The 26,344-nt window shown below is 49.2% G+C and overlaps 1 protein-coding gene across 6 annotated transcripts in view; it reads right to left on the bottom strand.

The window, feature by feature from the left end:
- Window positions 1–438: 438 nt before the first annotated feature.
- NCAM1 (neural cell adhesion molecule 1) overlaps window positions 439–26,344 on the bottom strand; it is a 299,382-nt gene continuing 273,476 nt past the window's right edge. For 2 of the 6 annotated variants that reach the window (XM_012926925.3, XM_058663905.1), the window contains exons 14-18: window positions 16,977–17,101; window positions 13,676–13,856; window positions 5,104–5,311; window positions 3,991–4,107; window positions 439–900 (exon numbers count right to left, since the gene is read on the bottom strand). In XM_012926925.3, coding sequence (XP_012782379.2) covers window positions 780–900; window positions 3,991–4,107; window positions 5,104–5,311; window positions 13,676–13,856; window positions 16,977–17,101 — 752 coding nt within the window. In that variant the 3' untranslated portion in view covers window positions 439–779. Of the gene's footprint in view, window positions 901–2,124; window positions 2,947–3,990; window positions 4,108–5,103; window positions 5,312–10,773; window positions 11,147–13,675; window positions 13,857–16,976; window positions 17,102–26,344 lie in introns of those variants that run through there. The other 4 variants (XM_058663908.1, XM_058663907.1, XM_058663909.1 and 1 more) reach the window with 3 other exon arrangements.

Raw genomic sequence — 26,344 nt, forward strand, 5'->3', positions numbered from 1 at the left:
AACCAAAGTCAAACATGTGTTGACTTGTAAACACTGGAAAATAAAGTTGGCAGAAAGGAAGAGAGAGAGAGAGAGAATCAAAGAAAAGCAAAAATAGTGCGAATACTGCAAATTGAGATCTACCCCCAGAGGCTGTGATTTGGCATTCTTTCTACAAAACAAGACTCTGGAAACTGTATTCAGCTAGAAAGGGTGACACACTTTGCATACTGAACAAATACAAAGTGAACAGAAATGATAACTTATGGATGAGGTTTTACAGAGTTCGAACTCGACTGAAAGTATAAAAATAAACTGTGGACTTTGTTCATTCGGTTAGTCTGAGTGCCTGGGAGGGTTTCTCTGAAACAGGTCTGTGCCAATTGGCTAACAGCAAGTGTGGTCTTCCTGAACCTAGACTTCCCGACTTCCCTTTTATTTTCTCTCTCTTTTTTTTTCGAGCTTCCTAGATTCTTAATTTGGGGTCTTTTTGTTTGATTTTTTTTTTCAAATGGTTTCAGGGAACAGAGTGTCCTAGTTTGGCTGTGGGTTTAACCTTATTGTCTCATTTTCTTACAAGTGAGTGCGCAAGAAAGGGACACTTTCTATAAACCTACAAAAAAAGGAGATCCCATATTTATCTGTTTTAGTTTTTCTTAAAAGGCAAGAGACACTAGAGGAATGAGGTGTGTGTGTGTGTGTGTGTGCGTGTGTGTGTGTGTCTATGGGATACAGGAAACGCTCCGGTGAAGCTGCTGTGCCACGTTAGGTTTTGCTCTCTGCTCCTGGCTCGTCGCCCATCATGCTTTGCTCTCATTCTCCTTTGTCTGTGTAGCGTCGTTGGGGACCGTCTTGACTTCGGCTGGCGCTGGCTTCGTTTCTGACTCCTGGCTCTCGGACTTGGCTTCCGCAGGGCCCTTCCTGCAGAGAATGGGGGAGAGAGCACCGCTGAGATGGTGGCCTGCACACCTCCCCAGCCCCTCCGCCTCCCTGCCTTGGTTCCACCAGGCTCCAGCTCAGCTCTCCAATTGCAGACGGGCATGGGGATTGCCTGACACGTCCCTGGGAATCCTGAGGCAATGCATTTGGACATATGTAGGAGCACCCAGGTGACTTTTGCATGGGGCACCCAGAGAACGAATCTTTCCCTGTGCCGTGGGTGCTGGGGACTCTATTTGCACTCATGCAGCACAGGTGGGCTGGCTACAACCGAGACGCCTGGCTATGGGAACAGAGTTCCCACTCAAGCCCTGTGTCTCAGTACCAAGCCTTCATGACTTGCATGGACAGATGTGAACATGTTCTCCCACTGAGGCAACTTCTTGCAAGGCTCTAGGGAGGGGTCCAGCATGGGCCTGCCGGCCTTGGGGGAGCTGGGCAGGCATGGCTATTGAAGTCCTTCTCCTCTTGACACCGACCTGGGGTTGGGGAGCTTCCTAATGAGGCTCTCTGGCACCATAGAAGCCTTGGTAAGACCCTAGTTCTGACCCTGTCTCTGTGAGACTCAGGCCTAAGCTGGCAATACCGCACTTTGGCCTAGCAATGGGCAAACCCAATGGGCTAAGGACTTTGCTTTCACCTTGCAGACCCAGTAGCCATGAGATACAGGGTTGGCCCTGGCCTTTTCTGCCTCTCCAGGAAAGGAAGGGTGTGCATCGCAGTCAGAGGGTCCTGGTACCTCTGGACCCCTAGGCTGGGCCACAGGGGCTGCCTCTTTTTCTCCTGCACAAAGGAGCCTGGCTGACAGTGACTCAGCCTGGCACGGGTTAGCATCCCAACACTGACCCGGGGACGACAGAAAAGGGCACCTTGGCCTCTTTAGCTGCCTTCCCCAGCTATACTCATCAGCTGCCAGACCGCCAGGGCTCCCCAGGGAACCACAGAAGCCATTGCTAGGGTGATCAGGATGAAACGTAATTAACACGGCCTAATTAGTGAGAGCAGCAGCTGGTTGCTCTGCTCACTGGGGGCCCAGCTGCCCCATCTCCCTACTTTCTCTCTCTCTCTGTCCCAGGCCCAGGGCTGAGAGGGGCTTGAGAAGCCCTGGCTGGGGCTGAAAATGGCTGACCAGGAGGACACAGCACAGCACAAACGCATACTACCACAGGACACACCCCAACGATAGCACACAGAGAGAGGTCGTACTCGGTCTTTGCTGGCGCTGGCGACCCAGAGCTGTCTGCAGTGGAAGGAGCAAGCGCAGGGGCTTGTCCACTGGCCCCAGTGGCGGGAGCAGGAGAGCCCAGGGCTGCAAAAACATCCTTTGCAAGGTCAATATCTGGGGTCTTGAAGTTCCCTTCGTCCATTTTTAAGTCCTCGCCCTGGGCAGGGTTTGTGGCGCTGACGGAGGCAGCCTCGCTCTTCGGGCTAGCGGAGGCTGTGGCTGCCTCAGGTGGGCTCTTCGCGGCGCCGGGCTGGGTGGGCTCCGGGTCCGGGCCTTTGGTGCTGGGAGCCTCCTGCTTGGCCTGGGAGGCTTCTGTAGCAGGGGCAGCTGTTGCCACCAGGGGACTGGCTGCACCAGCAGAAGCTGGGGCTGGGGCTGATGCAGGGGCCGGCTTGTTGGCCGGAGCAACTTTGGAGGTGTCCCCCACACCAGTAGGGGCACTGGGGCTGAGGACGGCCCCTTGGTTAGCCAGGACACTAGAGGACAAATTGCTAGCTGCAGGGGCTGAGGTTGGGGTATCGCTTAGGTCAACGAGGGGGGCGACCTTGGGGGCTGAAGCTGGGGGTGGAGTGGAAGCTGAGCCGCCGGGCCCCTTGGAAGGGGTGGCCTGACCAGTGGGCACAGAGTTTGAGTCTGGCGCGGCAGTGGCCGGCAGGGCAATACTGGAGGTCAGGGTGGTGGTCTCACTGGTGGGGCTGTTCTGAGCAGTGGCAAAGGTTTCGGTGATAGTGTCAGAGTTAGTGGTGACGGTGGTGACAGAAGGCAGCATGTCCTCGACAGTGGCTGTGGTATCAGCAGGCAGCCTGTGGGGAGGACAGGAAGTAGAAGAGAATAGACAATGAGGCCGAGACGGACAGAGAAGCGGGGAGGAGGTTCTGGAGCCGAGGAGAGGGGCCGTGGCAGAGGTGGGGCAGCTGGAGCATGCGGTGACGCACAGGCACGGACACAGGCCCACAGAGAAACGAGGACGTTGAGAGGAGGCACATGCCCAGGTGGGCAGAAGAGGACACAGGAGACGACAGAGAACATGGCGGTCTCAAAGGGCCCTGCCAGCCCTTTCTCCTGCAGCTGTCCCTCCAGCTTGTTGCACCGGGCTCCCTGACTCACACACCTGCTGGGGCCTCCTGAGCCCTACCCAGGGCTCTGCTCCAGGAGAGCCAGGCCTTGTTTTCAGCTTGCACCTGCAATGGGTGCTGTAGGGCCTGGATCCAGCCACCCAGCAGGGCTCTGGCGGGGAGGGAGGATGGAGAGGGCAGTGACAGGTTTAGACAGGAATAAAGCAGATGACAAGAGCCTCACTGGGCTCCCAGAAGCCAGGCTTTTCCCAGCCGTGGATTCTGTGATCCTGTGAGTTTCTGGTTCTTTCCAACTCACAGCAGCTTGGATGGCCAGGCAGACATCACAGCTGTGGCTGCTCAGGGTCTCTAGGGGTACCTCAGACTTCCAGTAGCACGAGGGTCGGGAGTTTTTTCTGCACCCTCGGTTTCCCTCACCCTTTTTGGCCGAAATCAGAAAAGCCCAGATACCCAAGGTATCCTGTGTAGAACATGCCGAATCCCAGAGCATGGGTAAGGCTTGGGGACAGGGTCTAGGGATCCCCATCTGTGCAAGAAGCCCTGGAGGACCACCCCAGGCAGCCACACTCAATGGAACCAAGAGTGCCTTCTCTCTAGGGAGAGCCAGGGACAGGCAGCTCCTAGCCACGCGGGTCTTGCAAGTCCAGGCTCCAGGGTCCCAGCCTGTGGTTTGGGACCAAGGGTGGCAGGCATAGAACGTGCTTGGGGGAGGGGGAGGCAATGGGTGTGGGGCTGTGCTGAGGAGGTGCCAGCCCCTTCCCGCCCACATACTCGGGCTCCGTCAGTGGCGTGGTCTCGTTGGGCTCTGTGTGTTTGCCACCATCGTGGTTTGGGGTCCGCTCTTCCTCGGTTCGAACCTCCACAATGGGCTCCTTGGACTCGTCTTTCCTGCAGAGAGAGTTTTGCTGGTTATGTGCCAGGGAAAGCATGAGGCAGGGACCAGGGAGAACAGGGATGTCTCGGGGTTCCCAGTTTCTAGGCAAGATGGGCCTCTGAGTCCCAGGTGTCCTCGCTAGCGGTGTGACTACAGCATGTGACCAGCTCACTGCTGCCTTGGGTTCCTCATCTGCAAAATGGAGCAAGTGGCAGCTGGTCCCCTCCGGGTGAGAGGCTTGTCAGCACAGTGTCTGGCACAGAGAAGCACCCTGATACACGCATGTGTGTACACACAGGACAGTGCTTCAACAAATTTGCCGAAAATGGAATCCAAAGGTAAGCTTATTTGGGGGCAAGAAAATCCCCCAAAGTTGTAACTATGAGGGGGTCTTTCAAAAGCTCATGGAACATGCATGTTCTGAAATAATTATGCATGGATTTCAAAACTGTTTCACACTAAAAATAAACTTACCATTGAATTCCATTTCTCCATGAACCTCATGCGGTCTCCTTGTATGTATGCATTCCTAAAGTGCCTGATGCGTGGGGTGCTAAGCAACTTATTTCCCCTTTTTGGCTGGCTCCAAGTCAATCCCTACCAGTCTCCAGCCAGTCTTCTGAGACCATCACTAACTGGTTCAGGCTCTACTTCTCCCCAAATGATGCTGGAGGGAAGGTAAGTTAGATTGTCAGCTCTGCAAGGACAGGGATTTGGGGCTGTGCTGCATGCCAGAGCCTGGATTCATCTTTTTTGAATGATGTATGAGTGCATGAGAGCGAGGTGAGCCTGTCCCTCGGACTCCAGCCCTGCGCTGCAGGTTCGGGGCAGCTTTAGCTCTGACCGTTCCCCTTATTTTGAGGGATGCAGGGACGGATTTGCATGCATCAGATCTGAGGAGCAGGCTCAAGAATCTGCTTTGCAAATAGGTAACCTTTCCCTCCAGTGAGTGGGGATAGTCGCAGCTGTTCTGGGTTAGGGGCTGGGATGCGGATGGGGTCTGCACTCACGAGAAGGCGGCTTTGCCTTCCTCCATGTCCTTGCCCTTGGCTCCGGGCCCGGCTTTCCCACACAGGTTGACTGCGATACACATGAGCAGGCCACACTTATTTAGGAAGTAGCAGGTGATGTCCACGACCACCAGGAGCAGGACAAAGATGACAATGAGGATGCCCACGATGGCACCGGTGCTCAGACCTGAGGTGGGGCTGCCGTTGGCTGAAGTTAAGAGACAGAGAGAGAGAACTGTTGGTTAACAAGTGGAGACACAAAAGCCCTGGATCTACAGAGCAATAGCCCTTGTGAGGGGACAGGGTGGGGCCCAGAGGACAAGCTGGGATGCTCCTGTGCAGAGGGACACCTCCCCTGGGATCTATTTCCCTGTGTCAAGATGACAAGGTCTGTCTGCATCGCAACGGAGGGGTGACAATCTCATGTCACAGACTTAGGGACAGGGTCATGAATCTCCTCCAGCCCCACCCACTGTGGGCCTCTCCTTGAGTGCTGCGAGCAGGCTGAGCGGGGACATGGAGTGCTTCCAGTGTAGCACGTGAATGGGCTGTGGCTCCAGTCAGCAGTCTGGGACAGGGTGGAGGAGGGTCCCAGTCTTTGCTTGGGACTCCTGGGGACAGGATCCACAGTGAGATGCCCAATCTGCTCTATTGTTTCCTCCCTTCCCCCCACCCCCACCGCCAGGAGCAGCTGCAGAGGAGGCCAGCATCCTTCCTGGTGTAAACCCTCCTGCAGGGCACCCCAGGACAATGACTGCCATCCACCTGACTCTGGACAAGTGGAGGCCTGCCCAGCCTAGAGGGTGAGCCAACCAGTCTGGGGATACTCACCATCTGGGAGTTCGGACTCGCTTGTCTCAGACTTCAGGGAAAACGCGCAAACTCACCAGAGACGCACACTTGCAGACAGGCACGCACACAAGCAGAGCAACCATCCACACAAACAGTCCACACCAGGGGGACCCTCTGCTCTCACACTGCGGCAGTACCCAGCACCTCGCTTCTGGGTGGGTGCACTTGTGACTCAGCCTTTGTGACTAATTCCTCTGGTGTTCAGCGACATTTCTTCCCATCTCCACCCTGGGGCCGTGGGGCTATAGGTGATGTTACAGAAGAGCCAGGGTGCTGCCCCCACCAGGGCCCAGGAGCTCACAGAATGGCCAAGAGGAGGCCGTGAAACTGTTTATCACTCAGTGTGGCAGCAGGGACTCCAGACTGAACCATAGGCACTTGCGATTTATTTGTCAGGGTTGGGGCATGTCTGGCCTGTGGGCCACATAAAGTCTACGGAATCACTTAGTCTGGCCCTGCCAAGGCAACTGACTGCAGGCAGGACTCAGAATCCAATATGCCTATATAGCAGGATGATTTTTTAAAAAAAGAGTTGATTATTTTGTATGCGCTGTGAATTGTTATCAATATCCAAATGGCTCTTGACAGACAAAAGGTTACCCACCCTGGCAGACAGATATGATCATGGAACTGACAGCCGCATGTCACCAATCAGACCTTGTCTGAAGTTTCCTTGTCTGAAGCTCTTAGGGCTACCTGATATCCCCCAGCTTGGTGCCCTGGAGTCAGGACCTGCAGCCAGTACTCCCCGGAGCTTAGCCCCACACAATGCTGTGCTTTGCTGAGCACAGGAGGATCTCTCACAGCCCATTCCCCCATGCTCTAGGCACAGCTGGACCTGGCTCCCAAATATGTCACTCTTCTGTGCACCTGGAAGGGTTCCACCTTCCCTCCTTGGCCTCTCTAGCTGGCCCCTTCCAATCCTGTACTCAGCAGCCCTGTCCATTCCCCTACGAAGGCCTGAGAAGGGCAAAGCATGCTGGCTACCCTGTCTGAGCCCAGGCAGCAGTGGAACATTTTATTTTGGCTGCCCACTAATGCAGAGGTCACATGGGAACAAAGCCACCCATCCACTTCCCCATGTGTCTTGTATATTCTACCCGAAAAAGCAAAGGCAGAGAGGCTAGCCTTCCCAGCCACTAGGTCCCCAGGCCTGTTCTTCTGCCCAAGGAAAGCACTGCAGTGCTGGGTTCCTTCTCCACCCATGATGTTGAGGGTGGCGCCTCTGCAGCCTCCTGTCTGAGGAGTGTGACCTGTTTTTTATTTTATTTTTAAAATTTTGGTGGTATGTGTGTGTGTGGGCGGGGGGAAGGCCGAGTCTATATTTTGCTTTTGACTCAGTGGCACTAAGTCTGCATTCTGAGGTTCATACATGAATGGGAGATGGCAGGACTAACTAAAGAGGGAAAATAAACTGCTGAAAAGCTGCTCTCTGTACACGAGAGGACAGCAATCGGGGTGGCACGTTTGCTTTGTGCTCATCAGGCCCAGGCTTGGGGGTCACACTGGTTCTGAAAACACCAGGGAGTTGAAAAAGACTCTGAACCATGGCGTAAACCCAACATGGGGCAGTGGTCTCCTCTGTGACTTGCTAGCAAACCCAGTGTCTTTCTCCTGGCCTGTGGATGCTGCAGATGCTGCTGACCTCTCTGAGCTTCGTGGCACCTGGCACAACCCCTAAGGGATCGACACAAGAACCACCTTTCCTGGGCTTTCCCTCCTGTGACCCACCATTCATGTCATGAGCGGTACCTTCTTGCCCCAGGGAACTGGACGGACTGTGAATGAGCAGAGACCCTCCTCCTCCTCCTCCTCCTCAAAAAAAGGGAGGGGTACTGCTCAGCCCCACCACTGAGTGCCACGAATTTAGACTTCTGGAACAAGTGAAGGTCTTCCGAAGCTCGTGGGAGAAGGCTTGTCACAGTGCAGATGAGAGGTATCAATGGCCCACCAACATTCATTCATTCCCCTTTGGTGCATGTTACAGAACTGTTGAATCCAGGAAAGCTAGAAGGCCAAAGGTTCTCTCCTGAATGCTGACTAACATTCTGCAGAAGGAACAAGAAAACACCTTGTTTTCTGCTGTGGCCTGCCTGTGCTAGGCTCTCCAATCTCACAACTGTTTTGGCTTGGGAGAGGTTGGCCTTCAAGTGGGAACTGGCTGGCCCCACCTGTGTCTGCTTCCTTGGGCATTCCAATGGGTTTATGAGTCTCATGTTTTATGGCTGTCCCAGTGGGCCAGAGTCACTGTGCAATGGAAGCCTGGTGTAGATGTTCCCTGCACATTTGAGAAGCCCTCACCTGACTGTCAGATTCCCAGAACTGCCGAGAGAGGGGGTTTGGGTTTACCCGTCAACCCTTTCTGTGTCTGCTTGCTTCTTCCTGTAATCAGCTAAACAGACAGCTGGTGTCAGGGACTTGCCAGAGGTGTCTAAGTGTGACCATAAACAGAATGCATTTTCCTGAAACCGTGTCACTGATTTTCTCAATGGTGAAATCACTGTGTGCAGCCTCCGTAGGGACACGAGACCTCGCTATAGAGTCATGCAGCTGATGGCTGCAAATGTGTCCCTGTCTCCACCAGATGACCCTGTCCCCATGGGGATGACCCTGCCCTCCCCCTCCTGCTGGGACTCTCAGGGGGCTGAGAAAAGCCCATTATTCCTCTGGAGGAAGAGTGTGTATTTCTTTTGGCTACCACCAGGCCGCAATTGTGAGGTCTCTCCGGGTGATCAGACAGCTGGGCACTGGTGAGAGAGAGGGAAGGGACATTGGGTGCTTTGTTGGACACGCAATTACCAAATAAAATCCAAACACGTGGGCAAGTTCACATGAACTGTTATTTTCTTTAATAATGCAAAGGTGTAAACGTCATAAAGGCCTCCTGATTATCTACACAACAACGTTAGCATTCGTATTAGTAGAAAAACATGATCCAAACCTGCTGTATAAATAGTCCCAAAACGAGTACAGGAACCCCATGGTGTGTGGCGTGTGGACAGCTCAGGGTGGGAGTTGTTCAGGGAAAGGTGGGAAGTACTCACTCCTGCAGGGGTCTTTGAGGGCCCCAGGTTTCCCTGGGAACTCAGGGTCCAGTGGGAACAGAGGCGTGCTATGCTGTCCCCCAAGTGCTATCTATCATTATAAGCTCTGGGCCTATCTGAATGGGCCCATTGCAATGACCCTAGTGACCTTCAGGTTCTACCAGCTGAGGTCTGCCTGGTCTCTGGATGTGCTAAGGGGTTAGGGCCCAATGCAGGTTGCTCTTTAGGGCCGGATCAGCACAGGATCCCTTCAGAGACACTTACACTGTCTGTGCCCTGGGGGTGAGCCTGGGACCAGGGTGAGGCAGACCCCTAAGCTGGGCCCTTTAGAGTGTACACACATGGTGTCTGTGCAAGGCAACCACTACAGTTGGGAGGCCCATAGTGGGATCCGCCTCTGCCTTCCCTGTAGCTCTCCCTCCCTGACCTGTGATTCGCACAGCAAGGTCCACAGATGCCAGCTTTCTCTCTCTGTGGCTCTGCCCTGTGTCTGCTTCTGCTGCCCTGGGGAGAAATGAGGTCAGGGAATTTGGGGAAAGGGCTGTGGCTGGGGCAAGAGGCACTCGCCTGTTGCAGCTGTTGAGCTGCATGCAGCCCCAGGGTGGTTACATGTGAGGCTCTGCCCTGAACGCTGGGCCCTAAGTGTATGCCAGCAAGGCTTTGCCCATAGACCACAGCTAGGGTAGGGTGTTCCATAAGGATTCCCAAATGAAAGGCCAGTCTTGGAACATTGAAAAACAACCACAGGGGGAAAATACATCAAGAACCCAAAAGAACAAAAAAATTCAAACTTGTGTGGAGACACTCAGAGATGAGATGTGTAGCATGACATGTGACCACAATGGAGGGAGGGCACTTTTATTCAGTACAAAAGTCCACCTGCGAGCACACCCATCCCCAGCAGGATCTAGTCCTGGGCTTCTGTGCGGGACCTTGCCAAACACACCTGCTTGCCTGAGTTTCCTACAGCAGGTGGAAGTACCTGGCTGCTCTCGGGAGTTTCAGAAGAGTTGCTGACTCCACTGCCCAACATTGTGGTTGGGACATTCAGGAGGTGCAGGCAGGCTGACATCCCATGTGCTGGCCCTGTGGGGCTGGGACATCTGGCTGGCTGGTGCATTCCCTTCTACACACCTGAGCACCTACAGGGGGAGACAGGTCTCATGCCAGACTCACAGGAGATGCTCCTGGTCTGCCTGGGGGACTGTCATGTTCAGTGATCACACAGGTCACAGTTGGATCATGATTCCCCAAGACCCAGAAGCTCTGTGCTGATCTATGACATGTTGTCTGACTGGGAGACAAGCACCTCTCAAAAAATTGACATGTGCTGGGCACATCACAGCTTCACCCTATTTCCAGAATCAGCAGAAGGTGCTGGTTATGCTACTGGGACCAAAGCATCTGGCAGAGTACTTCCTGAGTCCCAGACAACATGGCAAATTCAATGCTTTCTACTGCAGTGGCTGCAGGGGAACTGAATTTGCCTGTTTGCCAGCCATGTGCTCAGTTGAACTGCTGTGATCTGCCTCCCCCAACATGGGCACTTAAGTTCTTTAAAGGCAAGTCAAGCCAAAACTTTCGATTGAAGGATGGTGGAGGAGGAGCACAGAGTTAGCATGGGGTACGTGAACGGTTTTAACAGTTTGATGCAAGCTTTAGAAGGTACTTAGAATTTTTCTTCTGCTACATTTTCGGCATGAACAACAACAACAAAAAATGCAAAAAGCAGCAGATATGCAGAAAATTTTCTGTAAACCTAATAGGATTTTTTCTTTTGTTTTTAAAAAATCATAATTAAAGAAAGAGCTTTTCAATTTTTTTACTGCCATGAAAAAGGGGGCAAACTCCTTACAAAGTAGCACAGAAGTTTCTATGCAAGGTGAAATATCTGGAGGTAAAGCTTTTTTTTTTTGTTAACAATTGCAAAACCTTCCTCTCCCACACAGAGGGCTTGCTCAGTGGCCAACGGCCGTGGTGGTCCTGACAGGGTTCATCCGAAGGGGGTACTGATCACTTTCAGAATAATTGGGTTTTTAAGCAAATTGAACTATTGTGATCAAGTTCCTAGCAGAGCAAAAAAAGAGTCACTGCAGAAAAAAGCAAGGAGACAAAGGTGTAGGAAGCAGAATTGCCTCCCAGGGTGGCTGGAGTCAAACAATGGGTTCCCAGAGAGAATGTGGTTGTTTATAAACAAAGGTGGCAGTGGGAATGTCCCAGTGATGTCCAAGGTGACAAGTGTGACGACAGACAAAGGGAGGGGAGGGGGAGAGAAGGAAAGAGGGAGTAGAGACAGAAACAGAGAAAAAAAAAATAGATAAAAAGAAAAAAAAATAGGTCAAATATAGAAAACACAAGAATTCAAGGTTAACTCAACTTAGTCAATTAAACTGACACAGGTTAGAAAAGAGTTCAGTGCGGGCTCAATCCCATAGGCCAGTTCAGAAGCTTAGCAATGCCAGAAGCAGCACAGCAGGGTTAACGTTGGCGTTAGGGGGTCAGCGAGCAAATGAAATTAAAGTGAGAGAACGGGAGCCTCCACAGTCAAACGCAGGAGCTGGATTAGGAGGGTCACCTCTGACTAGATGCAGCCAATGAGTGTGGTCTTCTAGCGCCTAGCGGTTCTGCCCGTGGTGGTGGAGATGTATTGCATGACCGTACTAGGCACCGGTCGGCAGCCTGTGCACAGGACAGGTGCCGGCCTGCACAGACGTGCATCTGGCTTTCCTTCCCACTGCTCAAGTCCCCATCATCGGGCTGTTTCAGGGCCTAGGCCTGCATCCCTCTCCTTCTGCCACCATCCCAACCACAGAATGCAACCACACATGTCCATCTGGCAACTCAGAGAGATATTATTCTTGGATCCCAACACAACGGCTGGCAAAGTCCAACCAAGCTCAGAGACACAATTGTTTTGAAAACTGAGTGTAGAGCCACAGACCCATGGTGGGCAAGGAGAGTGACGGCTCTCTCCCACTGTCCCAGTCCACCCCACCTGCTGCCTTCTCTAGCCTAAGTGGGCACCTGGTCAATTCCCATTCACTAGGCTGACTCCAGCTGCCAAGACTTGGAAGGACAAGGTCTCCCCAGAATTTCTGACTTGGGACAGTCAGATCCCACAAGCCAATGCAGTACACTTCAGCCACCTGCCTATCGGGTCTTAGCCCAGGGATTGACAGGGACTTGATTTCATTGTCTAGAGTCTACTTGGTCTCATAGTTTCTCACCTCCTATGCATTTTACAAAGATCTGGGCATTCACTCAGGACTGCTAATTTAAAGGAAGAACTGGACCAAAGAATATAAAGGAAGGCAGAGCAGAGGACACACCCTGTAGCCACATTCCTTGTCTCACCTTCAACCCCAACCACGTGACCAGCACCTGGGGAGACATGCCCGACTCAGCATCCCTGTCTAAACAGTCTTCCTGACAACGAACACTTCTGATTCAGTCTCAAACTCACCTGGCAACTTACTGGAGGCCCCATATGTCTATCTCTTTCTTTCTCGTTCTCTCTGTTTCTCTCTCTCTCTCTCTCTCTCTCTCTCTCTCTCTCTCTCTCTCTCACACATACATACAAAAACACAGACATTCTTATGGACAACCTGAGAACCATACACCAATCTCTTGTTTGGGGGCTGCCATATTCTCCCACTTCTGCACTCACAGCCTTGCATTGTGGCTCATACCCTGTCTGGCCTGTTTCCTTCTGGGAGGGATAATCATGAAAAATGAACTGAGAGCTGGGGGAAACCACACACAGGGTAGGCCCATCTGCCTCCTGCACTTGGCCATGACAGAGAGGATTGGGGGGTCCCTCCAACAAACTACAGCTCTATGCCCATGCCTACCTCTCCTATCTGTTGTTAGCATTTGGCTGGACTGGAAGAGCAGAGAGTGATGTTGAAGAGCTCCTTGTTCTCTGAGAGATTTAGGTAAGGCACAGACTGGCTGTCAGTGGCAAGGGAGCCAGCCCAAAAACAGAACTCTCACTTTATTCCCACACACTGGAGTTGGTCCTGGATCCCTAGAGACAGATCTGCATCTCCTAGGAGATCTGCTGCCATCATGGTCTCTAGCAGACAGACTGCCTTTCCTTGATGGTGCTTTCCAGACTTCTGTGCTATTTCAAGAGGTTCAATATCACCTCTGCATCAATTGAGAAGCCCTTGGTAGATAGGCTGTGTGACTCACTGGGCACCATCTCTTCCTTCTCTTGGGGTTACCAGAGAAGACATCTGGACCATGGCTGTGCAGATAGAGCAAGCATCAGATAGAGGGCATTAAAAACAGTTCTATGGTCCTACAGTGGAAAGGCAGATGGCAGATGAGGTCTCAAGACAGGATCCTTACTCAACCAGCTTCCAAGGCAAGGCGGGAGCAAGGGCACTTCCCATCTGAGGGGTCCCATGGACTGGTGATACCAGTCCTTCCAAGTTGAATGAGACAGGACCTTTTCCCCAGGATGCTTGGCCAAGCCTTCCTGGGGGTCCAGTACATCTCAACCCACTGCACAGATACAGCTACAAGGCAAAACTAAGCTTGGCACGGGCAACCGATCATGAGGATGGCTGTAAGCAAGCATGTTGTCAGGATTGTTCAGGCACATTAGGAGGGGCAGCATTTGTGCATTACTTTGAAGCAGGAAACTAACAAGAGAGCAGAAGCAGTTGTACCTGGGATGGCTGTGGGCTGGGCCGAGGTCCTGAAGACAAAATGAGCCGCCTTGGATTTCCCTTGCTGGTTCTCAGCCACCACGTAGACCTCATACTCAGCATTCCAGTCCAGAGACTTCAGCATCACATGGTCACTGCCGGATGGGAGTCTGATCTCTGGTTTCCATTCGGAGGACAGCTTCTGGGAGAAATTGGCCCAAGGGACACAGAGCACCAGAGAGCATTAAGACACAAACCTGGGTAGATGGCTGGAACTTAGGGGAGGGAAGCATTATTGGTGCGCAATCAAGAGAAATCAGAAACCATGGTTAGCCAGAGTCTTGATTCTTCATGAGTTTATAGAGACTAATTTCTGAAGATCCTGCCAGGAGATCCACCTTGTGTGATTGCAGACATAAGCAGCAGTGGTACCAATGTGACACTGGGCCACTCTCTTCGGCATCTTGTTACCCTACACTATGCAGGGGCTCAGGGCACAAGCCGTCCCCACAGCTATGCTCTCCAATGCTGGGCATGTGTGTATCAGGGCGTCCTAGAAGAGTAATATAATGAATGTGTCTTGTGTATTTCCAAAGCTGCTCCCTACTCAGGGGTGGGTGGGGCTCACCTTCCTGACGTGTGAACAGCTGCACAGATCCCAGCTTTCTGCAAAATAAAACCTGTCTTTCATTGAGAGCCTACTATGTGTTGGGAACTGGACAAAAGAGTTTCCAGACATTTTTCTTTTTGTATTCCTACAACAAGCTCATAGAAGAACGGAGGGTGCCAGGCTCTGGCTCAATCTGATGTGGTGGAATTGACAGGGAAGTTAGGCAATTTAGGAGCCCTTCCCAAATCACAGTGTCCTACAGATTGGAGCTAACGCAGCCTTCCTTTTCAAAAGCAGTCAGTTCAACAGTCAACTGCTGGGATTTTCCTATTCCATGCAGCATTGCCCTGCATTTGCAATTGCAGCTGAATAGATGAGGTGTCACAGAAATTCCGCTGTCAGGCCCCATCCTGGGATAATCCGAGGTCCTACAGGAAGGCTCCTCTCAGTTCATCAGCTTGGCCTGGGGCATAATTGCAGACAGGCAGCTGGAGCTGAGCATTCTCTCTTGTTCTCATTGAATACCCTTTCTCGTTATAACCTGTACACCCACAAGTGACTTCGTACTGGGTGTGAGTTTTAAGTTCATTGTCGAGTGATTGTCTCTCTGCCATAACAGCTATGAACAGAGGCCTCAGACAGCCTCACAAGTACAGTTTAAGTCTTGATAACCTTCATTCTTTTTACAAGGTTCCCCACCCCAAAGGGGCATTGCATAGACACACAGATGGAGTAACAAATCTGCAAGGTGGGCTAGCAGCTATGTGAGGCTCATGACTGAAGCCGGAGGAAGAGTTCTGCCTTACCAAAGCTTCTTCCAGGCAGAATGGCTGGTGGAGCCAAGGAGAAGCCTTTAGAACTGTGCTAGAGATTTTGCTGTGGCCTTGACTGCTAGGGAGAAATGCTAGGAGGTAGACTCCAGCTTCCACGGAGTCTAATCAGGAAGGTGGGGCTACATGGCAAGTCAGCCCTGCTTTAAAGTGTGGCCCTGCTTTAATTTCAAACAGGGAAAATTGAGTTGTCTCTCTTCTATCTCCTTTGTCTTGGTTGATACATATCATTATAGATGAAACAACCAGATTATAAGGCACACACTTCATAAGGCAAGCATATGTTGTACATTCACATTGATAATATATAATCATTTTAATAGGCATTGAGTTTCAAAACCAAAGAGGATGGATAAACTTTTTGAAATCTAGCATATCCTAGTATTTTGCCCCCTGTATTTTCAATGTGGACCTGCCTGCAAAGTGACTTCCGAGGTGATCTCATGTAGGAAATAGCCACAGCCCGTGGCCACAGCTTAGCCGTAATTACAGTGCCCATTTACAGAGGCTTCCTAGGGCCAGACACATTCCTGGCACTTTGAATTTATTATAATTAATCCTTGCTCTATTAAGTGAGTTTTATTCCTACCATTACAACTGCTTAAATTGAGGTTCCGGATTAGCTGGGTAACCTGTCAGGTCATATGCTGATAAGCGGGCAAATTGGGACAGGATGTCTTGTCTGGTGGCTCTGAAACCTGTGCTCTGTCCACTGGGCCACACAATAGCATAACCATGGCCAGAGGCCTCTGCTTCCAGTGGGATACTTGAGAGGGCCCGTGCAGTCCTGGCATCTTACTCTGGAGTGAGGAAGCGTCAAGACCTTCTCATTCAGTGGGTTGGGCTTTAGGGACATTAAATGAAGCTTTTCTTGTTGGGTTGGATTCCACCTGGCTTAGAAATGAAGTAGGCATGGGGGCTGAGTGCTGGACAGGGCTGGCCAGCAGCAAGCGAGCATGGCTGGAGGATTCAGTGCTGGACTGACACTGCAGCTATCCAGCCAGGTGAAGATCCGTGTGTCTCTCCCGTGCAGGCTGGTCACACAGCAGAGAGTAAGGATGCCAACTCATGTGCAAAAGCTTGCCTTTGTGCAATTTGAAGAAAGTTGCTCTGGTTCACTACTCTCTACCACCTGTTATTCCGAACCAGAAGCTATCCCCAGTGCCCAGAAACTGCTTATAAATCGCCTAGCAGTTGGATGTTATCATAAAACCCAACAGGAGAGTGATTCCCAGTTTAGGGGGTTGGAGGCAAAAGGAAAACCATGGAACTCTCAGATGGGTGATGAGCAAACCAGGAAGAAGGGGCTCAGCACCAGGTCCCTTGTTTGCAGAACTGGACCAGGCTGGGTGGAGCAGTGCTGAGCAGGGAGGGATGTGGCCTTGTTTTCAGACCTTAGGGCCACCACGGGCAGTGGCCTGGATGGCAATATTGGCTCCTCCAGCTGAGGCGGGGCAGCTATTGGTTGCTGCAAGCTCCAGTGACTCCAGCTGTAAAGTGGGGATCATCATGGAGACTGACTTCTCAGGTTCCTAAGCAGGGAGCCCACCGGTCTTCCCACAGCATACACTTTATTAAAGGTAGTGATTGCTAGACAGCAGCAAGACCTTTGTAAAAGGTACCAGAGGATGGTAAAGAAGGTTTGTTGACAAGTTTCAGGAAAAAAAGAATATGGCATGAGTTTGTGACTCCCATGAACTCTAACAGCTCTAGGTCTGTCTTGAGACTAGAGGCGCTGCCCAGGGCCGCGGAGCCACTGGCATAACAGAGAAGCTGGTCCCACCTTCCTCCTCCCTCCACTGGGCAATGCACATAATTGTCTTAATCATATGAGAGCTGCAGTCATGGGTCGGGGTGGAGGTGGGGTTGGGAGGTCACTCACCGCTCGGTACTTGACCAGGTAGTGTCTGATGGGGGAGCCGCCGTCGTCCTGCTTGATCAGGTTGACCTTAATAGAGTTCCCATCCTCTCCCATCTGCCCTTCGAGCTTAGGTGCACTGGGTTCCCCTGAAACAGGCAGTGAATTCAAATGAACTCCTGTCCGTGGGAAGACAGCCAATCCATCAGATGGGGTGCAATGGCAGGATTGGGATGGACTTTTTCTGATTTTCTCAGAAATTCAGATTGGTAAAAAGCCATACATATATAACTTAAGATTCTGGCTGGGGCCTTAGATATAGCCCAGGTGGGGAGTGCCTTTGGGGATACCTTTCCGTTCACATAGCCTTCGTACCATTTCAGTAGAAGGCATTTTCTGTCTCTCTCTCTTTGGTACCTGTATATGAAGGCTTAATTTTTATAAACCTCACACATATAGAGAATCAGCCTGAAGAATATGGGAAAACATGTTGCAGGGAGAAAGGTTACATCATACATTTATTTTCCAAAATAGCTCAATTTCTTTTCTGGATACCTTAAACCGCAGGGAAGTCTGACTCCTAATGGGGACAAATCTGGCAGCATTTTTTTTTGTTACTAGCTTTCCATAAGTTAGATTTTATTATTTAGAATCATTTAAAAATGAAAACAAGTGGCTCAGAGAATTAAGCTGCTGCTTACAGTGCCAGTGTCCTATTTGGAATGCGCTGGAATCCTGGCTGCTCCACTTCCAATCTAGCTCCCTGCTAATGTACCTGGGAAAGCAGAGAAGGATGACCCAAGTGCTTGGGGCCCTGTACCCATGTGGGAGATTCAGGAGAGACTCGTGGCTTCGGCCTGGTCCCAGCCCTGGCCATTGTAGCCACTTGGGGAGTGAATCAGTGGTTGGAAGAACTCTCTCTTGTTCTCTCCATCTTTCTTTTTCTAACTCTGCCTTTCAGACAAATAAAATAAATCTCTCCCCCCCCCCCGCCCCCCGAGTTTCCATTTGTGATTAAACAAAGCAGATTTGGCACTGACAAAGTGTTTTGTAAGGGGCTTGCATTTATGGCTTCACTGAGTAATCAACCTTGGCATTTTCATGCATTAGATTAACAGCCATTAAAGTCTTTTTAATTGTTAGAAGAATAAAATGTGTTTAGCTTTCTAAACAGAAAAAAAATGGGTGATGTTCCCCTTTCTTTGCGACATACACTAGGTTTGTAGCACTGCAAATCCAAGGTTAGGAAGGGAGATGAACTTGTATATACATAACACAGTACTAGGGCTCGGACAGTTCCACAAGAAGTAAAACTCAGACTGACTTTAAGAAAAACTATTTCATTAGTATATGCTAAAAGCAGTGAGGTAAGTATAAATCTGACACAAAAAGTTAAACTGAAGATGCAGCAGACTTGGGACTCCCATGTGGTTCACTTCTATTTCATGATCTCAGGGAGGAAATTTGGGAAGGCTAAGAAGCAGTTACCTTCTGAGTGGGTCACCCTGGGAAATGGAATCACAGGCATGGGACAGGAGAGCCAGGGGCTTGTCACCAAGCTGTGGCCATCTTTAATGAAAAGGTTGCTGACAAAGCTATAGACGACCTCACTACGCCAGTCAGCTGGTTGGGAATCTCCTCCAGGGGACACAGGAAGAAACTAACATATGAGGGTGCTTCAACAAGTTCAAAGATAAAGGAAGTAAAAGAAGGGTTTGTTTTGACTCAATATGATTTGTCATCTATGCCTAGGGAAGAGTCTTCAAAAGAGTCATGGAAAATGCATTATCATAAAATAGTGATCATGGGCTTAATTTTTTGATACTAAAATAAAGTTATCTTTCAATTCCATTTTCCATGAATGTTTTGAAGTTCCCTTGTGGAGTCTTAGTGTTCACACTTGTAGGGCCAGCTGTATGCACGTCACCTGGAGCTTGTTAGAAATGTGGATTCTGCTACATCTAGTTTGTGCATCCAATTTTGGAGAGCAGTAGTAATTTGAGAGCTCATCAAAGTTGGACATCTAGCATCTGTAGGCTTGATATCTTAGAGATATTTAGGAAAAGAGGTACCGTTGACTTCTTTTTTCCCCCAACCAGTAGTTCTAGAAAAAACAAAAACAGAAGCAAAAGGGCAGGCAAGGGGCTAGTGTTGTGACATAGCAGGTAAAGCCGCTGCTTGTAACACCGGCATCTCAAATGGGTGCTGATTCATGTCCTACCTGCTCCACTTCTGGTCCAGCTTACTGCTATGCACTGAGGAAAAGCTATGAAAGATAGCCCAAGTTCTTGGGTTCCTGTACCCACGTGGGAGGATGGGAAGAAGCTCCTGGCTCCCAGTTTGGATATTGACAAATTCTGTATTTGCAGCTACCTGGGGAGTGACCAAGCAGATGGAAGACCCCTCTGTCTGTCTTTCCCTTTCTGTGTGTAGCTCTTTCAATAAATAAATAAATAAATAAATAAATAAATAAATAAATAAATAAATAAATAAATAAATAAGGAGGGTGTGGGGAAGGGTGGGGAGAATCCCAGTACCTATGAAACTGTGTCACATAATACAATGTAATTAATGAATAAAAAAATAAAAATAAATAAACAAATAAGTCTTAAAAAAAGACAAAACTTGGTCTTGTTTTTTAATCCATGATCTAGCTATTGCCCCAAACTGATGGTTAGGGGCAAGTAGAAATTTGAGTTAGGTATGTCAAGTTATGTTGGGTTTTCAAATTACTCTGGGTATTTCTAAGTAATTGAATTATTATTCAGCCATGTCTACAATATTATAAATACCCAGTGCTAAAAATCAACTAAAAGTGGATTGTACTTAAGCAGGAGAGGAGCTTGTATGATTTCAGCAACACTGAGCAAACAGAAGAACACAGAAATTGACAAGTTTTTTTCTGACTGATTGGAATGGCCACTTATCTGGGTGAGTTTGGAACATGTCAAATTTTAGCACTAGAAGTTCAACATCCTGAGAAATTCCTTAATCCCAGGCAACCTGGATCTGCTGATAATCCTACACTGCATAGAAATGGAAATCACTCATTATGACTTTTTGCAGTTGGAATTAATACATCACTCTGTGCCAAATGGCCTAGCTGATGCGCCTGTGTCAGGTGGCCTATTGGAGAAGACCCTGTGTTGGATGGAAGAAGAGGATTTTCATTAGGAAGCATGAGTGACTCTTCTACTGGTAAGGGCTGAACCCTTCTCTAAGCCCTCCTGGAGGTATAAGAGGTTAGTTCCCAGGGGTGCTTTGCTGTGTCCTCATTATTTCCTCTGAAATGAGTGGTGTGGTTTCTAACGCTGAGTTAACGCCTCAAAAACAGTCAGAGCTCTGCTGCCTTGGCCGGTCACTCCGTGCCTCCCCCTCTCCCATGCGGTCCCTGTGGCAGGAGCTTTAGAGGGCTCCTTCCAGCTCTGGCATTACGGTGACCCAGCGACAACCACTGCAATAGAGTGAACCAGCATCCACACCTTGGCTATTTCTCACAACATGGAAGACAGAACACAAGAGATACAGTCTCTAGTCAACTTTAAGGTGACACACCCTAAGAACCACCTCAGGGATCTGCCTACAGCACAAAGACGTCAACTTTGTGCATGTCAATCTTGAAAAAGTTGCCTCAAGAAGTGCTATTTTGGAAAAAGACCCCTTAAGCCTCCCCAAAGACAAAGAACAAAAATCTCTTCAAGCAACTCTGCCAGAGGCGGAAAAAAAAAAACCCAGCTAAAAGTAACTCCTTTTTCTTTGATTTTGTTTTAATTGGACTTTGCTTCATTGACATCACCATCTAAAAAATACATCACCATCACTGGGGAAAAAAATCACTAAAAATTGTACCACAGAACTCAGTTCTCACATTTAGCAAGGTTAAGCACTATAGGGTGCTGCCATTTTATTGGCGTGACACCCACGTCATTCAGAAGTGTGTGGATGACTTTTTCATAGCAGTTACACACTTCATGTCACATAATGTGTAGGTGTAACATTTAGTATTTTTCTTCTGATGCACACAATGAACATGTGCTAAGTATAACTAGGTACCCCATACTCTGAAAGGAAAAAGTTTCAAAAAAGATTAGATTTAAAAAAAAATTTTGCCAAGAGGAAAGAAAATTAGTTATGGTGTTTTTGCTTTTCTTCCTTTTTTTTTTTTTTTAAGTAGTGAAGCCCTCAGACAGCAACATAACCCATCCAGGGGCAGCATTTCTAAAGGATGACATTCAACTGATATTATAAAGACTCGGACCCTCTCCACTTAAAGTAAGTATATTAAGATGTGGAAAGAGTAATTGTGTAATTAACTATCTAACTCATCTTCAGTTGTTTACTACTTTTCTTTAAAGATTCAAAAGGGGTCATGTAAACTTCCCCAAGGTCTCTGCGAAAAGGCCAGGCCCAGAAGCTGCTGTGGAAGCAACGGGACCTTGGAGCTCTGGAGGGCTCCTTGCTTTTCTGGCCACATCGGTAAGGAAATGGCTTAGAGGGTCCCAGTGGGCAGAGTGTTCTGAGATTGCTCTCTGATTGAAATCATTATGGGTCATTCAGCAAAACCAATATTGTAATTATTTGTACATGTTGGTTTGCAGTTCAACAGTAATCGGCAGGTTGTTCTAAGAAGACCCCCTGGGGTTAATTATACCCTTTGAGTTTAGCTGCAGGCAAGAATCAAATCCCCCCACCCCAATATTTTCTATAAAGTTTGAAATAGCAGTGCCTTAAAAAGAAACCATGCCAACAGCAAGCAGGCTGTAATGGGTAGTGCTGGCATTTCTCAGCACAATGTAAAGCATAAATGTAAGAATAAAAAGAGCAAACTATAGAGGCCACATACAGTCAGATACATCGTAGGCCGCCCCTAGGAAGCCCCCTGTAGAAGCCATAATTGAAAGTATACTTCTGGCTGTGTGGATTATAGGTTGCTACCCGGTAATTACTGGGCTACTGCACCCTTAAACCGGGGTCGGCTTCATGTCATTCCTCTCATCAGCAGAAGCCCTAGGGTTAAAAAAATTCCAGAACAAAAATTACACAAGTCTGGGGCATCTGGGCAGCTTTTATGAATTTTAGAGGGTAAACATTATCCTGCCTCTCAAAGCAGACTAAGCACCAAGAGTCAAATCTTGGGATGAAATTTTGAGGTACTGATAAGTACCCCCAAAAGGCTCATGTTTTACTTCCTCTCTAGTCACTCTGCCTTCTCCCTGATCAGTATCTGTGCAAAGTTTCTGAGTATGCACTTGTGGCGGATGTAGGACTTGCATTAAAATCTGGTCCTCTTCCATAGGATTCAGAATGAAAAATATTGCTCCCTTGATTTATCCCATCTCCTTGGGTTGATGGTTTCTTGTGAGCAACTGGAAAATTGTGAGTGCCTTTTTACTGTTTAGTTTGAACTGTCTGAAATGTATGACTCAGCTATTCAGACATGAGTCCTATCCATGTTTTCCAACTCAGAAGTATTCAATCCCATCAACATGCTAGGAGTTTTCTCTTTAGGCGATTAGAACACCCTGGAGGACTTAGGACACACAGGCACCGGGCCATTGTTCTTCTGGAAAGAGCTCAGTCCCAGAGGTGCTAGGAGTGCTCCTGAAACCTCTCACAGTGCACATACCTTTGGAGTCTCCAAGTGCTCCCTGACTTCCTCTTCTGGTAGCTACCCATGAAGGCTAGGATGCCCAGTGGCTCTGGGTTCCACAGAACAGCCGGGGATTGCAAGAATGGGCATCCATTTCTCTCAAGCATTGCTCCCCCCAATCAGGCTCCCAAAATGGACTCCAACACTCCTTTTCTCCTTGGCTCTCTCCAGGGTGGAGGGACTATGACAACATGCCTTAACCCTGACATTTCGCTTCTCACTCCAGGGTGTGGCAGATGGCCTACCAGGGTAGGGAGTGTGGCCTGTCCCTTGGATTTTACTAAGAAAAGATGTTTAGCTTTACGCTTTGGGGCCAAGCTTGTGAAAAATCTGGTCCCTAACTTGTTTTCAGCACGTTTCCCTGGGAATCAGGAATGGGAGAGTGTGTATGCGGGGTGTGGGGTGGCAAAGGGCAGCAGAAAGTACAAATGAAGCAGCCACAAACGAGCTCTGACAGCCGGAGCCACAAAAATACCAATCCCCTTCTCATGGGTATCGTGAAAACACCAACACATTAATTGAGCAATGATCTCTCTTCATTATCCTAAAAAGAAATATGGCCACGGAGGTATGGCTTGCGGTTATGGGGCTGATCCAGGCTGAGGAAGTCACGGCAGAAATAACTATCACCAGCAATGAACTTGGCTCTTGCCTCCTGGGCCACAAAGGGAGCCGCTGCAGGTCTCCCAGGCTATTTCTTGGCCCCCTGACTGGTGATAAAGAAGAATGAGGCTGCTGGGGCCTTTCTGCCCATGCGCTGGTAACCCTCAGGGGGGACTGGCAACTTTCAAAGGCAGCAGGGGCTCTTGGGCCCTGCCCACAGGATTCGGGTGGACACACATCACTGCCTCCTCTTCAGCCCCTTCCCACTAACTCTTCTACCCTGGGATATGCCAGTACAGGGGACTCTCAGGAATAAAGGCAATTAGAGTAAAAATTCTGGGGGCAAGTCTGTGTTGATCTGCCAGACCCGGTGGCCATCCAGACACACAGCTGTAAAAAAAAAAAATAAAATGAAAGAAAGAAAGAAAGGAAGAAAGAAAGAAAGAGGGGGTGAAAGGGGTAGTTAGTGATGTTTTCAATCTAAGAAGGAAGAGTTGGTGTTAAAGAGTTTAGTTCATCAGAATCAGCATTTCCTAGTACAAATCAGTGTCAGTAGCTAAAGAAAAAAAATCATTATGAATGGGATGGTGGGGAGAAGGTAGCCGTGCTCGAACATGCAGCACCGTGACAGAAGAGGGTCTTCTCATCACACGCATGCTGGGGTGGGGGTCGGGGGAAGTCCCACTTACAACAGAGGCCCCATTGACTGATGGGCAAGTCCATGGCTCTGAGAGTCACAGGAGGCTGCCCTGCTATGACGTAGTCCATGGTGTTGGATATGAACTTGTGCATGAAGAGGGCATTCTAACTTGCTGCAGCAAACTTGACCCTGTCATCCTGGGAGAGGTGCTTTAGCTCACTGTCATGAGCATCTGCACACAAACTTGGGCAGGCTGAGGAGTCAAAAGTCACCCTGTGGGGTGGTATCTGAAACCTGCTTAACCTCCCTTCTTCTGATTGGCCTTACTTCATTTATTGCTGCCCAGCTAAACTTCAGGTGGCTTGGACATCTGGCACACGTCTGGCACATCCTAGGCAATGTATTAGCAGGTAGAGGAAGTTGAGAGTGGCCTTGCATTTCATCCATCCTTGGGTATACTAATGGGACTTGCTCAAGCTTTTTCATTTAGGCCCAAATCACCTTAGATCACTACTGACAACCAAAGCAAAAAGCCATCCCCAAATAAACTTTATTTCTCTTCTCCATAAATTTCATTTGTTTTAACGTCTCTATTCCTTCAAATTTTATTGTCCAAGGCCGTCGTTGCAGCTTGCTGCCTGCTTGAGTGACAAGGCTGTGCCTGTGGTCAGAGCAAGAGGGTCTGTCCTGGCTGGGAATGTGCTTTGATGAGCAGGAAATCACAGTTTTAGAATTCTACAAGGTTCCCAGTGAGTTTTTAAGTATTGGCCAATTGACAGCCCAGCCCACAGCTAAGCTGTATTTCTAAGGCAAATGCAGGAAACTCCATCCATGTATTTCTAGCCTTGTTCAACATCATGGGGCAAGTTCGCCCTTTGGAGGAGCGAAGTTGTTTCTGCCTTGTTAATGTGGCCCTTGCTTCACTCTGTATTAGCACATTACACAGAAACGCTCAGACTTTTTAAAAATAAATCGAATGGGCTACATGCCTAACATCTAGAGCTTTGGCCACTGAGCAGTCCCTGCAAATCTGCAAAAAGCCTACACCTGCTGATGCTCAGCCTTATGAAACCACAACACCATGAAGGGGGCTTGAGTTTGGTGAATCTCAGCTATGTTCTGCCCTCTGGCCTGAAGCAACTTATTTTTAAGAGAGGTTAAGTTTATCAGTGGGGATTGCTTTGGGAAACATTGCTGCTTCATTTCATGCAACATCTCTTTTTGGAAACGAGCAAGCGTGGTCACAGTCAAGTTTGGGAGTCTGGCTGTAAATGGGACTCAACTGAGGGCAAGAGCTGAAGTCCTCAGAGAAGGAGAATGTGCAGGGTGAACGAGAGGGAACATACACAGGGCAGGCACACCAGAGTAGGGGGAGCACAAGACGAGGGGACAGACCAGGGACACAGACCATGCAAGACGAGCTATTGCGTGTTTCAATTCAAGTGGATGTCGCCCAATCCGTCCTCAGAGATGTGAGGCCCCACTGGGGGCTCTAGCATGCATGGGCATCTGGGCAGTTATTGGGGTTAGTTTTCTTCTGTGATCAATGCAGCCCGTATGTGTCCCAGGCGTGAGGTGAAGCATCAAACTCAGCCAGGAAGAAGGGAATGCATAGACTCCCATGGTAGGGTCGGCACGGGTATCTGATTTCAGTGGTGGGAGCCTTGAGCAGTCACTTCCTTCTCTCTCTATGGTAAGTGAGAAATGTTTTAACAAGGTTGTGACAGTCACAATATTAACTAATTATTTTGTCACCGCTAGGTGCTTAATTAGGCTGCAATTTTATTTCCTTTGCTGCGAGGGTCAATCATGCGCTTCTTGATTACACAATCTCCATCACGGTAATTGCCAGGTGACTTTGGCTTTGATCCGCTCCCCCTCCCCTCCCCAGTCCCCCTTGCCTGGGGGAGGGCCACTCTGGAAAAATGACACCTCAGTAATCACAACCACATTGTGATCATCTCAATTCCTATCTCAGAAAGTCCTCAATTTGCATGGCAGTTTTGAAACCCTCTCCTTGGTTTCCAACAGAAACAACCTATTTCCCTGGGTAGCCTTTTCAAGGTTGTAAATGTGTTCAAGGCAATATGATTTATTTGAGCATGGCTACAGCTTTCAGAACTACAGGAATATTTTAAATAACGAGGCTAATCAAGGTCATTTACGGGCAGTCTTTCTGGGAAGTAAGCTTGATAAACTGGTAAAAAAAAAATTCATGTGATTTTTACTGTGATGTGACCAAATTTCTTGAAGCCAATGTTAAAGCAAAGGCTGTCAACGATATTCATAATGGTTATTTTCTGGGCTGCAAAGAATGATGTGTGTGTGAGTTGGAAATCAGAGGAAATTTCCCAAATGGCTTTGCTTGGGAAATCTGTTAGAGGGAGAAATGAATCCGTCCTGGGTGCTAGGTTGTGGGCCCAGATTTATTCCACTAATCAGAACAAAGAGTTTTACCTTCTGTTCACCAGCGTGGACGACATCGCCAGCACCATGCAA

This window comes from Ochotona princeps, chromosome 4, assembly GCF_030435755.1.
Source record: "Ochotona princeps isolate mOchPri1 chromosome 4, mOchPri1.hap1, whole genome shotgun sequence".
Classification (NCBI taxonomy): Eukaryota; Metazoa; Chordata; class Mammalia; order Lagomorpha; family Ochotonidae; genus Ochotona; species Ochotona princeps.